General features: G+C 40.6%; 1 protein-coding gene across 3 annotated transcripts in view; it reads right to left on the reverse strand.

The window, feature by feature from the left end:
* The window catches only part of CD276 (CD276 molecule), a 204,359-nt gene that overhangs the window by 90,020 nt on the left and 98,783 nt on the right, over positions 1-15,556 (reverse strand). For 2 of the 3 annotated variants that reach the window (XM_069222228.1, XM_069222230.1), the window contains exon 2: positions 6,737-6,863. In XM_069222228.1, coding sequence (XP_069078329.1) covers positions 6,737-6,809 — 73 coding nt within the window. In that variant the 5' untranslated portion in view covers positions 6,810-6,863. Of the gene's footprint in view, positions 1-6,736; positions 6,864-9,817; positions 9,846-15,556 lie in introns of all 3 variants that reach the window. The other variant, XM_069222229.1, reaches the window with a different exon arrangement.

The following is a 15,556-nucleotide window of genomic DNA, read 5'->3' on the forward strand; positions in this document are numbered from 1 at the left end:
ACTCTTCCCATATCATGCCAATACATTGAATTCTCTGAGATACCAAATTAACTTTAAAATACATGTTTCCTCCCTCCTCCAAACCTATGGGTCTTTGTGCTACATATCATATAACAGAAGAAAGAAAGATAATCTATTTTTGCACCTGTTACATTCATACTAAGAGCTTACCTGAGATGACAAGCATTGGGAAGAAGGTAGTGCACTTACATACAGCGCAGCTCTAGTTTCTGCACTTGATATGCAGCTGTGCTTCCTCGTTAATTAAACAGCACTAGCGTTAGGATAACCGTCAGCTAGAGGTTGCTCTGCAACTTGTGCAAAACATCATTGAGGAAGGGTGGAGGCTGAGGTACAGAGATTTGCATTTGCTTAGGGGAAGGTGATGTTAAACTTGGCGTTCTTCAGTCAGCGCCTGGTCAAAGCCAGCTGTCTGAAGAAAGCGGCATGGCCAACCCTTACTTATAACCATTTCTTAGATGGTGGTCTTTACAGCAATATCTGCTTGGATTTCAAGATTGCGTTAAGTACTTTCCTGTAAAGTCACCTCCCGTCCGAACCATCCGCAAGGAAGCATGGGTGTGTTGCAACACACTTCTTCCATTATTTTTCACCCACTCATTGCTCATTTATTTATTATTTTTGTCTCTGTTTGCTCTTCTGTAACTAGAATTCCACTAGATTTCTTTTAGAAGCTCTAGCTCGACCCATATCTGCCCCGTTGTTCAGGGAGTGTTAGGAGATGATGACAAATACAAAAGTAGATGAGCAGAGCACCTATCAATAATTAGAACATTGCCAATAATGTTTTTGTGCTCTTTGTGGCTTTGTCCATTTAAATGGAACCTTCTTAAGAAGACACTAGACATCTTTCACGTGTACAATTAGGTGGAGGCTACTTGGAGAAGTCACCCTTTCCTCATGCAGCCAGGAAGGAAATTTGACAGACCTTCACACTGTCTGGTCCTTAAGAGGCTGGAACGCCAACAATGTCTTAGGTTTTCTCATGCTATGGATCCTTGTCAGGATCTAGCGCAAGAGCTACAACAACTACACCGTGAAAGTTTGGCCTTAAGGTAAATGTAATGATCTAGACGTATCCCAGCAGTTCCTTTAAGTGCCCCATGTTTTTCTGTGAAGTTAAGGGAATTTTTTATATTTCCTTACGGTGCATTCTGCTTTTCGCCTTCTCCATTTCAATCAAGATCGATCAAAGATGGTTGGCTGATTGGTTGCCTCACTGGACGTGCTTTTGTCTGGGCAAGTCCACTAGTAAGGATTCGAATGACTGTTTGGAGAGATACACTGTTACTTGCCTTTCAAGAAATGTTTTCATTTATTAATTTAGCGCATACTATATAGTAAGCATTATGAAATATTCAGCCAGGTGTAATGGATGTACTGACTTGTGCGACTCATATCCAACAAGGTGGAATGGATGCATTGACTTATGTGACTCGATATCCCTAATTAGCAGCTGGAAGCACCCAAGCTGAGAGAACCCAAATTACCCTTTTTGATAAGGATTGAATGAAGAGGTTAAAAAAGCATTGGTTAGTTTGAAAAATCCTACCTTATTTCCTGAATTAATTTATTTAGCCTACTAATTGATTATCAATTACAGGCAAGACACAAGGAAAGAAGGAAGCCCAGAGGAGGTTACTCTTTACCAGAGTTTCCTCACTTAGTCAACCAGATATTCCAGCGTGCCCTTTCGCTCAAGAAGAATCTATGCAAGTAGAGGTAGCTAAGGGCCATCTGACAGAAAATAAAAATAAATCTGGCAAAAGGCTGGGCTGTGTCCATTCTGTGGTGAGACCAGATATGATTCAAATTTGAAAATTTGCAAAGAATTCATCCTCTCCTGAAAAAGAGAAGACAGGAATTCACAGGCTTCCTTTTGGTGGACCTCCTATCAATAATATAGAAAGTAATTTGCCTTTCTTACCAAGCACAATAAGAATGGAAAGGAAAGTTATTAATGCATCAGTGTTGCTGGATAGTGGTGGAATGTTGAATTATCTAGACTGGGCCATTAAGAATAATATTTCATTGGGTATTAAGAAGACTCCTGTGATGAGTCAAACTGTTGATAGTTATCCATTATTAACTTTACATCTGGTACGCAAAGCCTCATTACCGTTGCAGTTTTCTTTTAGAGATCTTACTGAAAAGACATTTATTTATCATTATAGCCTCTCTCAATTACGCTGTGGCATTTAGATCCCTTGGTTAACAGGACATATTTAATATGTTGATTGGTGAACTACAGAATCTTTGTCATCATAGTTTTAGAGTGATCATTGGTATGTCCCTGGAAGTGATTGGTGACTGAGTGATGAGATAAAGGATTCCACATCAAATTTATTTTTAATTAACTTTGCTTTGGTGCCATTTCACTACCATGCTTTTTCTTCGTTTTCTCCATGTGTGCCAACATGTTTCAGTCTTCTCATTTGCCATTGAGGCCAGAGGCTTTCGTCAGGGCAGTGGAAGATACTGGACAATTTTCCACTTCTTACTACGGAGGGTTGAAGGAACAGCAGCCTAGGTGTAATGCGATCCTTGATGAAGTACGTGACCTGACATTTTACTATTGTATAGCTTATTCTTACCACTGTCCACTACTTCTACGCTATACCTGTAAACAAATGGTGAAATTAAAAGTCAGAAAATGAGGTTAGTAGCTAACTTTTAAAGTGTTTTTTCCTTTATTCTTTTCATAACATAAAACGTCAAAAAATACCAAAAGGTGCCTCACAATTTTCTTGTTGCTTCTTCATGGCCAATGTAATTTAAAGATGCAACCAAAGTCATAAAAGTATCTTTGACAATCATTCCATAATATGCAGTATTATATTTTTACAGTAACACAAGTTTCTTTATTCCCTGAATTTAGTATTCGGCATCGCGCCAGGAAAGCAGATAACAAATCACTTTAAAAGTTAAATACAGTCCCTGAAGCTCTATTTTGTTGTCTTTGGATTTAATTTATTAATAGAATGAGCACACCTAGTGTAAGAGGGTATGTACCCCTTTCAGAAAAGTTGAATAGCTGCTCCATTGTGAAGCTAGTGGTGAAGGTTTTACCAGTGTTTGACTACAGGAAGCATTGCTCTCATCCCTGCATGGGGGGGGCATAATTCTACATAGGTTTGGGTAAGATTATAACAGTACTTTGCAGCACTTTATGACTAACAAGTACATTGTTTCCACATGGGTGATGGGAAAAGGAGCTTATGAAAATAATGCAAAAAATATGTCTAACATGCCTGTGCTCCAATGTCAGGCTACTAAATGCACCGGCAGCGGGACAACAATGCAAGCAGCATGAGTGATGCATGTTATGTGTTGCATTTAAAGTTATTTATCTCTCTCTCACTGTCAATGAGCATGTTTAGGACCCACTGCCCTGATGAAGTCATATGACCCCTGATGGGCACATGGGAAGGCTGAAACATGCTGGTACAAATGTTATGATGTGTGAGGCATAAATCACTCATGTCTCTCCTCTCTTCTTAACCTTATCGAGAAACTGTCACTAATAAACAGAACCTGAAATCCCTTAGATGATTCTAGACCACAACTTCAACAACAATTGGCCATGAAAGACGCTTCCTATTAAGGCAGTAGTGTATCCTGGGTATGAAGGCATAACCAGGTTACATGATGAGTAAGCATGCCATTTTAAGTGGAAGAGGGTTTTACAAAAACACAGGAAACCTTCAGCCGCATAGATATCCCTAAAAGGGCCCCATACTATAATTGTCTTCTATGTATCTCTAGGGAAGGTGCATAATTGTAACCCATAATTTACTTCTCTATCCCCCTCATTTTATTTGATTGGAATGTCACATAATGCCATTTGGGTTGTGCAGTGCCCTTGCTATTTTTCTACGTGTTATTGATCACATGCATATTTACTGAAAATCATTGTGTGATTAAAATGACAAATTATAAAATAAGTTTATAAAATGTGGTTACAATAAATGAAAACATACAAATCTATATCAGGCTTAGACTTTTTTTTTTCAAATAAATCTATGAATTTTACCAAGCGACTATTTAAGGTCTGATTTTAGGGTTCACTTAGTGCCTGCCTACATGTACATACCCCCAATTGATTAAAGATGGAATGCAATAGGGCTCTTCACTCCTCTTGAAAGGGAAGAGCAAATGCAACCAATGTGAATGTTTTTTTATTTCTCTTGTTGCGTCATCTGCAAGTGATGTCAACAGGGGAGGTGGGTTTAGACAGAAATCATGTTGAGGTAAGGCTCCAAAGCAATATGACATGAATTTGCTCTTTAGGAATTTGGAGAGACATGCTGCTATATATCTGTGCGTTTTTTGTTCAGTATATGAGTTCATACTCAACCAAGCATGGAAGCGTTGTGATAATGTGGTTTTGCCCTCGAGCGCATTCTATTCAGGCTTTTTTTTTTGTTTTCTTTTTTTTTTTGTTAGTCGAAATAGGAGTTTTCCACAATTCCCTTACTTGGAGATATTTTATCGATTCCTCCTGGAATTGTCGATGGGGAGACTTCTCCCTGGAACTGCTATTGATTTATAATCATGGTATCTTTTTTTTTCTAGTCGAATTGGATAGCCCCTTTTTAGAAACACGTCTTGTCTTGCCAACACTTGTTTAATTCAGGGTAAAATTGCACCTGCCAGGGTTGCTTTGATAGACAGAATATTGCAATTAATGTATCAAGGAGACTAACCTCGGAGTCTCAAAATGTCGCTGTCATACAGCATTGCTGGAACAGTTTGGAACTGATTACTTTTTGCATTGTCTCTAGAGTGGTAACCTACAAAGATGTAGGTAGTATAAGGAAAGACTCTTTGGAGTCTACGATTACTCACAATTATTTATACCTCGTTGTATTCAGGATGCTATGGCCATTTAGTTGCCAAGATCCAGGTTAGGTTTTTTTTTTTTTTACTTTTTTTTCCCAAAAACAAGCACTTTTGTTTTATTAAGATTTACCTCTAGCTTATTCTTCTCAGAAAAATCTTTGTAACTTATTTAGCAGCCTCTGTAATCTCAAATTTGTTCTACTGAGCAGGAGAAGATGCTTAGTGATCGGTTTTCCACCCATTTTTAGGCAGATGAGCATTTGTTTTGTCCAATTGATCCACAAGGTACATATTAAACACACAGGGGCTTGTACACAACCCTGTTTTAATCTAGATGTTATTTGATTTGGATATTTCATGATAGCCTACTTCCATTGCGGAGGTCCATGGCACCCAGGTGTAAGAGTATAATAGCTGAACTACCATCAAGACATTTGATGGAGCACGCTAGACAGCTACTTTTGTCTATAGTTTGGTTTTTGGGATATGATCAAAAGCTGATTTGAAATTGATGAAGCATGTGTACAATAGGGACTGGGCTAAGAAGGTGTTTCCCATGGTAATGAACAGTTCTAGGAGGTTTGATGGCATTCCCATTCTTTATCAGAACCTTGTCTGGTTCAAGGGAATTGTCCTTTGCGCTGTTGCTCAAGTGTTAGGATCCCGGAGGAGGAGACTAACATAATGCTTTGCTCCGACATCTAGGAGGGAAATTAACCGATAGTTTGCTGGATTCGACTCATGTTCTGAAAAAGCAAAATATGAAAATAGGTTTTTACTCGGTAGATAAATCTGAAATGGTGATATTTACTCTAACTCCAATTGCATGTCATCTAGGGAATGATAAAGAAGTTTACTGTGGAAAGAGACATCTCTAAAAGAAGTGTAAAGGAGGTTTTGCTACAAAAACAATAAAAAATATTGCCAGTCTCTATTTTATCTCACGTTTTGTCAGAGAGTGAACAGAATTTTTTTAGTTCATAAAAGAGATTTTAACCATGAAAATGTCCTGCCGTAAATGGAACCACATTTTGCTGGTTACTAGAGAACCTTTTGACATTCAACCTGATCATCAGAATTGGCAGCATCTATGAGATGTTCAATGTATGAAGCATCTGCAAGCTAGATGGACATGTTTATTTGCATAGAATGATTTTACTATTGCATACATTTGTGATTCAAAAAATCTTAGCTGCTGCCTTATCTCATAACTTTCCTAACATGTCACTTATTTATGATCAATCTGTGATTTCATCTCATTGGTTGCTTGGAATTTTTCAGTCTTAGTCAGAGTTAAGATGGCTCCATAACAAATGGATCAGACGAGTCTATTGGGATTCTCTTAAGACAACTCTGAAATTATGAAATTAGTTGTATTATAGTTAACATGTTATTTTTGTTCATGCTTACGAACAAATGCTTATAGGCTGTGAATGTGTGCTAACTGCAATTTCTCTTCATGGACGGGTTAATATTACATTGGATATAGTTTTACAATCTCTTTGGTGGTTTACCATCTACTCTGATGTTGATGGTTATGTCCATGTTCTTGCATGTCTCATTTGTGCCCAACAAAAATCGTCACATTCTCACCTTTTGAATTGTTACATTTGTTACCAGTGGCTCTTGAATCCTCAACTCGAATCCTCAACTCGAAGTGCCCAAGTATTTCAGCACTGTCAAAACTCCTCGATTCCAAACTAAAGCAATCCTTTCAGAACTCCCATACTGTGATTCCCAGATGCAGCTCTGTTGAACCACCACAAACCTATCATGCCGAATTAGCTGTTAAACCAATTCTAAAATCAAAGAAAATTATACATCTTTTGAAAATCAGCACATATTAACAGCACTGGGGAAACAAAATACATACCCAGTAGCCAGGCCAGGAACAGGGAGAGGACGGGAGGTGACCAAGAAGATATTCTACGCCATGGTCGTGCCATGTTTGGTGAAAGAGCGATAGGGATGGATCCACTCAGCTCTACTTCCTCTCAGTCCTGCAGAGGAAAGAGAAAAATAAATAGACATAAATAATTCAAAATCATACAGAAAATCCATCCCTGTATACTCTGGGGCTGTTGGGTGCTGATCAGTGGGAACAATGCACAAAGTGAAAAGCTGAAAACAAAGTAAAAGATCCTACAACATATGGAGTAAAAATATGTAACAATGTAATAGTAGTTAGCAGTATTTCATTTGCCTGATGTTGAGCAAGATTTTTACAAAGTGTTTGATGACTAGGGCCAGTTTCCTCTGGCCAAGAAAGGTCCAGAGTATTGCCTATTTCTAGCTCCTTTTTCAACATTACCAAGCTAGCTATGACGGGATTGGTATGGCTTGATCGGGCAACTGCATTACAGCATTTTTCCAATCCAACCTGGGCTTTGTCCCACAGGTTTGCAAAACCTGGTCGCACATTATCAAAGGAGGAGGGCAAGTTGAAAAATGTATTTAGCCACAGTTCAACTATAAATTCTCAACTCACCTAGGTCAGTCTGTGAGACAGACAGGGATATTATACCTCTTACTACCGATCATACTTCTTATGACATTTTACCTCAGTTGACTACAAAAATGAAGGCAATATTTGTTACTAATATGAGTTGAGCTACTTCGATGACTCACAAATCACAGACTGGACCAATGGGTGTTTATGAAGAATGAAAATCTAAGTGGTTTGACCTATACATAAACCTACTTTGCTAAATAAATTCTGGTCTGGAGAAATGTTAAGTCACCCATCCTTGACTTGGCGTTATAGAGCAGAAACTCATTGGGGATCTCCGTTGAGCGGCCTCTTCTTTTCAGCCTGCTGAACCTCAATATTGTTCTTTATATATGGTGGTTTCATGGGGCACCTTCCCAAGTGCTTCCTTCAGAACCTCAGCTTTTCCATCAAGTTTACACTTCCGCTGAGGTACAGTTTCCCTGTAATCAAGTCTCTCAACATCACATGACCTGCAGTCCTCTATCTCATCCTTTTAGGTTTGGTATTATTCGAGGTTAAAGCAACTGTTTAAGACAGTTTTCCCAGACTAGTGGTCACAAACCACTGGTGAATAAATAAATATGCCTTTAAATTATGTAATCAGTTTGTCACATTTGCTGTGATTCAAAGACAGAGGCCAAATTTCAGGTTTTGTGTTCTGTAAAAATGTTGCTTTTTTAGCATTGGGATTGGAGTTTACAATCTCCTCTCACTTTACAGACAGAACAAGCATTTGCAAAGCAATAGGTCTCATATTTACTTGAGGTGGAGCTTTTGGCATTGTAAATGCATAACTGGACTTTTTTGCCACATTAATTGGTCAACCCTGCTGCATAATTTGGTCCTTTTTGCCACATTATTCCAGAAGCCCTGCATATAACTAAAGGGGTAGTCGGCCTACTGGGATATTTTTTGTAAACAAGGCCCTTAAAACACAAACTTCTCCCAGGTGCAAAACATATTTACTTGGCAGTTGGTACAGGCCTGGGGGCAATAAATAAATAATTGTACTCCAAGAATGCGTGCTTACTGGATTCACTGTCCCTTTACTGCAGTCCGGGGAGTCAAACAAAATGCCCATGATTTTTCTCACGCTTGAGGAGAGCCACCTTACATGATATTAATTATACTCAGTCGGTCTTGAACTGAAATATTAGTTATGAAATATTTACCAACGTACAGCATAATCAACTGTAAGTGCTCCTCAAGGTTAGTTTTATAAATACATGCACACACAGCTCAAGTTTCACAGACTCAAATGTGTGTAGTTCATCTAGTCACGATTCTGCTTTGTATTCGCAGCTTGTATCACGTTATAAAAAAAAAAACTATAAGTCCCGGAATGAAAAGCTGAAACAAACTAAATGAGCGAATCACGCATCGAACTAGGGAACTGGACAACTCTATGAATACAACTCCAAGGACTGGTTTCCGGCTTTTATCATGTTATAAAAATAAAACTACTAATCCCAGAATGAAGATGTGTGCTGCGGAGAACATGTACTAAGCAGATCGGAGAGCATATAATGTAAAAATGTCAAAATAACTCTGGTGATTTATGTTCTTTTTGGAGAGAGAATGTACTTTTGTCTAGTGGAAGCTTGGAGTCATCCTAAGGTACCACACAGGGTTAATATGCCTGCTGCAAAGAATGTGTACTAAGCAGATCAGAGTGCATATAATGAAAAAACGATACTGCCAATCAGGTTCGCACTCAGAGCGCTGTGAGTGCCACTGCAGCCAAGAGAACATGCTTTTGTTTAGTGGAAGCTTGAAGTCATCATAAGGTAGCACACAGGGTTAATATACCTGCTGCAAAGAACGTGTATTAGGCAAATCACAAAGTGCATGTAATGTAAAAATGTCAAATCAATTCTGGCGATTTATGTTCTTTCCGAACAAAGAACGTACTTTTGTCTAGTGGAAGCTTGGAGTCATCATAAGGTACCGCACGGGGTTATTATGCCTGCTGCAAAGAACGTGCACTAAGCAAATCAGAGTGCATATAATGAAAAAACAATACTGCCAATCAAGTTTGCGCTCTGAGCGCCACGGCAGCCAAGAGAATGTACTTTTGTCTAGTGGAAGCTTGAAGTCATCATAAGGTAGCACACAGGGTTAATATGCCTGCTGCAAAAAAATGTGTACTAAGCAGATCAGAGTGCATACAATGTAAAAATGATACCACTGACCAAGTTTGCGCTCTGAATGCTGTGAGCGCCATGGCAGCCACAAAGTCCGGGCAAAAGAACAAGGTAGTTCACCCACGCTGAAGTACATTGGCAATCGTGCAATTCTCCCTATAACAGGGTCAGTGTCCAAGGCAGTAACCAAACCACCCCAAGGTGGGACAAATGTAAAGCATTTACAAATGATATCAAGTGATTTTTAGAAAGGCAAGCCCACGAACGAATGAAAGTGATGGGCGTGAGGTGGATGTGGTTAAAAGCCCACAATACTTACAAGAGGTCAAAGCGCTTGCGTGCGCGACCTAAAAAGAAAAGTAAAGTGAGTTATGTGATGATCTTGCTGTGGCACAGGCAGTTATAATGTAAAGACCGTAAGATGTCATTTGTTTGTAACGCACAACATAATGTAAAACTGTAAATGAACTGTACACATTCAACACTTTTTTTTTACTTTGTTTATTGTTTTTTCATAGAGTTTGATAGTCAGAAGTACATGCATACAGTTTTCTTCGCATGTCAAATATACAAACTTGTTTTATGCATAGTGGAGGCATGTTTTTTCCCAGGTACAATAGTTCATGGGTTCCTGCTAAGGCCGACCTCTTGCGTAGTCTATTGCCACCTCTTACTTACTCTCCTTCTCAGTACTTATCAGTGTGTCTTGTGTCGCCTAGTAGCCTCTACACTAGTTCAGCCATTTAAAGAAAAATAAGACAGCTACTGAGAACAAAATATCAAAAATCACATATACTAACAATACAAAAACAACGATAAATACTAACAAAAACTAACTATGCGTGGGTTATAATATACGATTAGGCACCTTTGGGTCAGGTCTTACTATTTTATCTAATTTACTCTGTTGGTGGTGTCACCTCCAGCGTCTTCCTGCCTCCTTTGTGTCCATTGTGCCTACCCCATTCTCATCGTGTGCTACTCGCCCTTCCAACCTTGTCCCCTCTATTGTCTGTGAATTGTAGCGTCACGCATCCTGCTTCATGAATTATCCATCCCCGCAGGTAGATATGATCCCCCGGTTCACACCCCATGTACTGTACACATTCAACACTTAGGAAAGCAAAAATGAGGGACATTTATTTGAAATGTGATGGAAAACAAAGATTTAACCCCTTGGGTGCAGGCCTCCCTGGTGCGGGTCACAACCAGTGGCCGACACCAGGGAGGGGGTTAATAAATCCTCGGGTGTGTCGCACCCGAGGATTTTTTTTTTTTTAAATCCCCGGGAGACACGGAAGCTTTTCGTGTCTCCCCCCGCCCCCCACCCGCCCCTTTGTGACATCAGCACGCCGCTAGGCGCGCTGACGTCACTTTGTTGATTTCCCCATCGGAGCAGGAAGTGGCAAAGGCCTTACCCACGTTCGGGAAGGCCTCGTAAGAAAGGGGAGACTCTCCCCTTTCTTACGAGGCCTTCCTGAAAGTGTTTCCTGGCCCCTGGTTGCAGCACAGCGATCGGGGGCCAGGAAACACCACTAGACACCGGGGATTTCACTTGGGGGGGGTCGGCCCCCTCTGAAAACGCCCCTCCCCTCCCCCCGGGGGCATATTAAAAAAAAAAAAAAAAAAAAGTAGGTGTCCCCTGGGGCGATTGCGCCTCCCCAGGGGCTAAATTTTATTACAAAAAAAAAAAAAATAATAATAATAATAATAATAATAATAATAATAATAATAATAATAATAATAATAAAAAGAAATGGACAGGGGGTCGTCCGTGGGCAGGACGACCCCCTGTGGGGGCAATATTATTATTTTTAGCCATTTTGGCCCCCAATGAAACCATACAACTACTAAAAAAAATATAGATCTATATATAGATGCAGCTGCAACTGCATGACAACTGGTGGCAAATATATATATATATAGATCACTTTTATATGTGGGTCTGGTTTTCCTGGGGGCCTCTATATATATATATCTATCTACATGGATATATCTATAGATAGATCTATATATATATATATATAGATCTATATATATATATATATAGATCTATCTACATGGATATATCTATAGATATATCCATGTAGATAGATAGATAGATAGATAGATAGATATATATAGAGGCCCCCAGGAAAACCAGACCCACATATAAAAGTGATCTGTATATATATATATATTTGCCACCAGTTGTCTTGCAGTTGCAGCTTGCGTCTTCAAAGCAATGCACATACTTCAACGGACGCATTTCAACTGTAGCTTTTAGGCAGCAATAAAAAAGTCAAGTAAGTAAGTATTGTGATTATGTTTCTGCTACAAAAGGATCAGACTTTTGTCTAGTGGCAGTTTTAGTGCCATAAAGAAGCGCAGAAGGTTTATATGCCTACTGCAAAGAACAAATCTGTATTTTATGTAAATAGCTGAGTACATTATTAAAGTCAGCCATTACCTGCGCTATAATACAAATGAAATGTATGTGCGGGGTGGCTATGGAGAGATGAAGGGCACTTTTGCTGGGTGGTAATGAGGGAATCCGAGGAGGAGGGAGTGGGAGCACCAATAATGATTGTTGGACTGGGCGCAGGAGGTGCTAAAGACTATGACGAATGGTATGTGACAAGGTGTTTTTTGAGTGTCTTGAAAGAACGTGCTGATTGAGGGAAGAAGCGCAGGTAAGGTGGCCTCTACTGTTGCACGTATCTCACACACACCATCGATTTTGTGACTGTCTACGTAGGCTAGTGTTTTAGAGCAACAGTTTAGCCAATAGCAGAGATGGCATCTTGATGGATGACTGCTGCCGTCACTCGGGTTATAGAGGACAGCTCTGACATAGGATCAGAGACTAAGACATCAGATACTGAGACAGCATCTGAGGGATAGGACAATGGCGCAGACTCTGGGAGTGATTTTTCAGTCGGAGGAGTCCCATTCGATAACTCCTCTTCCAATAAATTATGAGGGAGGTGATGAGGACAGTCCTGCTGTCCCTTCACAAGCACAGTCTGTGCAACGGGGCAATAGTGGGTTAGCCCAACCCAGAGAGCAGGTGAATGCAGCGGCAAGCAGAGAGAGAGAGAGTGCTCTCTTGGGAGCTCCCCAATTTAGTTCAGCCCCAAATTCCACCGCCCAAATCGTATTGTGGAGACATCAAAATTATCTATCACAAAACAAACTGGTTTTGTAAGGCAGGCACCTGTGTATGTGGTCCTGGGTTCGGCGGCCATATAGAGAAACATACTAAACCCAAACATTTCTGGAAACTAGACATTCGGGGGAGTCCACAGAGGTGTGACTTGTGTAGATTCCCCAAAGTTTTCTTACCCAGAAAACCGTGCAAAGCTGAAATGTTGAATAAAAACTCTATTTTTCTCGCATTTCTGTCACACAAACTACAGGAATATGCTAGGATCCACAAAATTCCTACCACCCAGTGATTCCTCACCTGTCCTGATCAAAACACTACCCCACTTGAGTGCCTATACCTAGTGCCTGCGTCAGGAATGGATCACCCAAGGGTCAACAGCTGCCTCATGTAAGGACCAACATTGACCGTTGTGTGATCTATTCCTGTCGCGGGCACCAGGCCTACCCACACAAGTGAGATACCATTTTTATCGGGAGACTAATGGAGGAAATGTGTGGCTCTTCTCAGATTCCAGAACTTTCTGTCACCGAAATGTGAGGAAAAAGTGTTTTTTTGGAAACATTTTGAGGTTTGCAAAGGATTCTGGGTAACAGAACCTGGTGAGAGCCCCACAAGTCACCCCATCCTGGATTCCCCTAGGTGTCTAGTTTTCAAAAATGCACAGGTTTGGTAGGCTTCCCTAGGTGCCGGCTGAGCTAGAGGCCGCTCCAGTATACGAGGACTGATTTCCTCAGTCAGGGTATAGCTCTGCATCACGATTAGCAGACACCGCCAGTGGTTAATATGAGTCCCACCTCTGGACAACACCCACACTCTCTCTAACCATCCTTCCTCCCACATGGGCAACTACACGATGATCCCGAGGGAAAAAAAAGAAGCCACAGTTTTCATTGCAATGTGTCCAAAACATTACTATAAGTAGTTGGAATGGGCCCCTTACACATTGCACTGAATGCAATCAAGTAAGAGCAGCTACTATTCTCATTATGTGTAGTGCATGTCCATATTAGGTCTGTGAAGAACCATTATGGTGCCCACTTCATTTTAATGGGAAGTTGTATCAGGTTCTTCATTGAATCCAGTACATTCAGCGAAGCCTCCAAGTTGTATACAATGCACTGAAATGGTAGATTGTAGTTGTTGCCTAATGGTACCCAGTTACTTTATTTTGTGATGTATTTTATTGTAATTTCACTGGCACAGTCTGCCTTTGGTATGGCCTCATAACTGGATCACTGATTCGAAGAATAAAGAAGTCCCTCACAGTGTCTAATACATTTAAATAGGAATTTGGAAAAGGTCCCTTCTAGTGCCCAATAAATTCCAAAGACGAGCTGGAGCAGATATTTTACTACTTGTGTCCAATGCAGTCAAACGACAGCTTCTGCATGTTCCCACTGTGTCCAATGCAGTCTCCAACTTAATCAGTGAAGCCCTCAGATGCTTCCAGATACACCTGAGTGAGGATATGTCGTATCGTGCTTATTAGGACATTAGAAATCCAATTCAAAAGCACTTATTCCTTGAGCAAATATAACTTACTCCTGAGAATTCAGTACATTGCCTAAGTAGAGGAGTGTGAACTTGCAATGCTCGACAGCTCCCAAATCCAAGTAACCGCTTTTATTTTATGCATATTTGTATTAGCATCTACTAAGAGCAATGGGACTGGCACCAGCTATACACCTTCCCCCTGCTTTGATACCTCATCCCTATTTTCCATCTCAAGCTGCTCATCCTGTCGCAGGCACAAATCAATCCCTAAGCCCACTGTGTGTCTGGGCCTGGCTCTTTATGAGCCTCTCTACCTGCCTCGGCCCATGCTGGATCCCCCTCCTCACACCTAGAGGGTGTTGGTGCGATGGTCACAGCTCTATTGACTGGTGCGGAAGAGAGAAGGAAATCCTAATGGGAGGCAGGCCTGTATTATCAGTAAAAATTGAACTTCAGAGAGATACTTCTAGTTAGACTCTCCTGACGTCTGATGACTGCACATGGGCAGAACTGTTTGCGCACAACCCTACTTCTACGCCAAGAGTAAGTCAAAATTACTTGCACAAAAGGATTGGTGAATCAGTCCTAAATGTCATCCTATTCGTGTTCCTGAAGTTGCCGTACACAGACCCATTAGGATTGCACAAAATCATCACTAGAACAAAGGGGTGCATCCAAACCCCATCAGTCACTTACCTGTTTGGAAAAGTGTATTAGGGATTCTGGAGATGATAAGAATTCTGACGTGAATTTTTTTTCTAAAATATACATTCTAAGTTCACACTTCTTCTACAGTAGGTATTTTTTTTCCAAAACGCAGGTGGCAGGACTGTCTGAGAATGAGGCAATCCTATAGTGTTCTCCCATTTAACTTCGGTCCACCGCCTAATGTGCTTCTTGACGATGTGGCGCAAAATGTGGAAAGGGTGAGGCTACAAGCAAAAGCATTTCTTCTGAAATCTTAAGAGGGAACTTTAGCTCTGACTTTTTTCCTTGAAGACAGGAATAAGTGTTATTCAGGGGCAATTATACTAAGGATACATAAAACAAATCATCAAACATCTATGGTGTACCCTTGAGGGAAAACTAATGGTGTGAAGGAGAGGCGGCGGGTGGAGCAGGTAAATGATGGCGTGTACCAGGAGGCCTAAACTTGCCGACAAAGTTCTACCTTTTGCTTGTGAACCAATATTGCAAGAGCAGTTGGCTGGTGGCTTCCCTAAAATGACTGGCAGTTGACTAGTGGGTACCAAACAGGCTAGGTCAAAAGGGATAGGGTAGACAGCAGACTAATCGAAGTGGTGTGAACGTCCATCACACAACACCTTGAAATATTCCTAAATGACTATGCTAAGTCCCAGGGGTTCCAGGTGGAAGAAGTGGCAAAGAAGAAAGTGACCTTTTATCAAGGTCATA

The sequence above is a fragment of the Pleurodeles waltl genome, chromosome 3_1 (genome assembly GCF_031143425.1).
Source record: "Pleurodeles waltl isolate 20211129_DDA chromosome 3_1, aPleWal1.hap1.20221129, whole genome shotgun sequence".
Classification (NCBI taxonomy): domain Eukaryota; kingdom Metazoa; phylum Chordata; class Amphibia; order Caudata; family Salamandridae; genus Pleurodeles; species Pleurodeles waltl.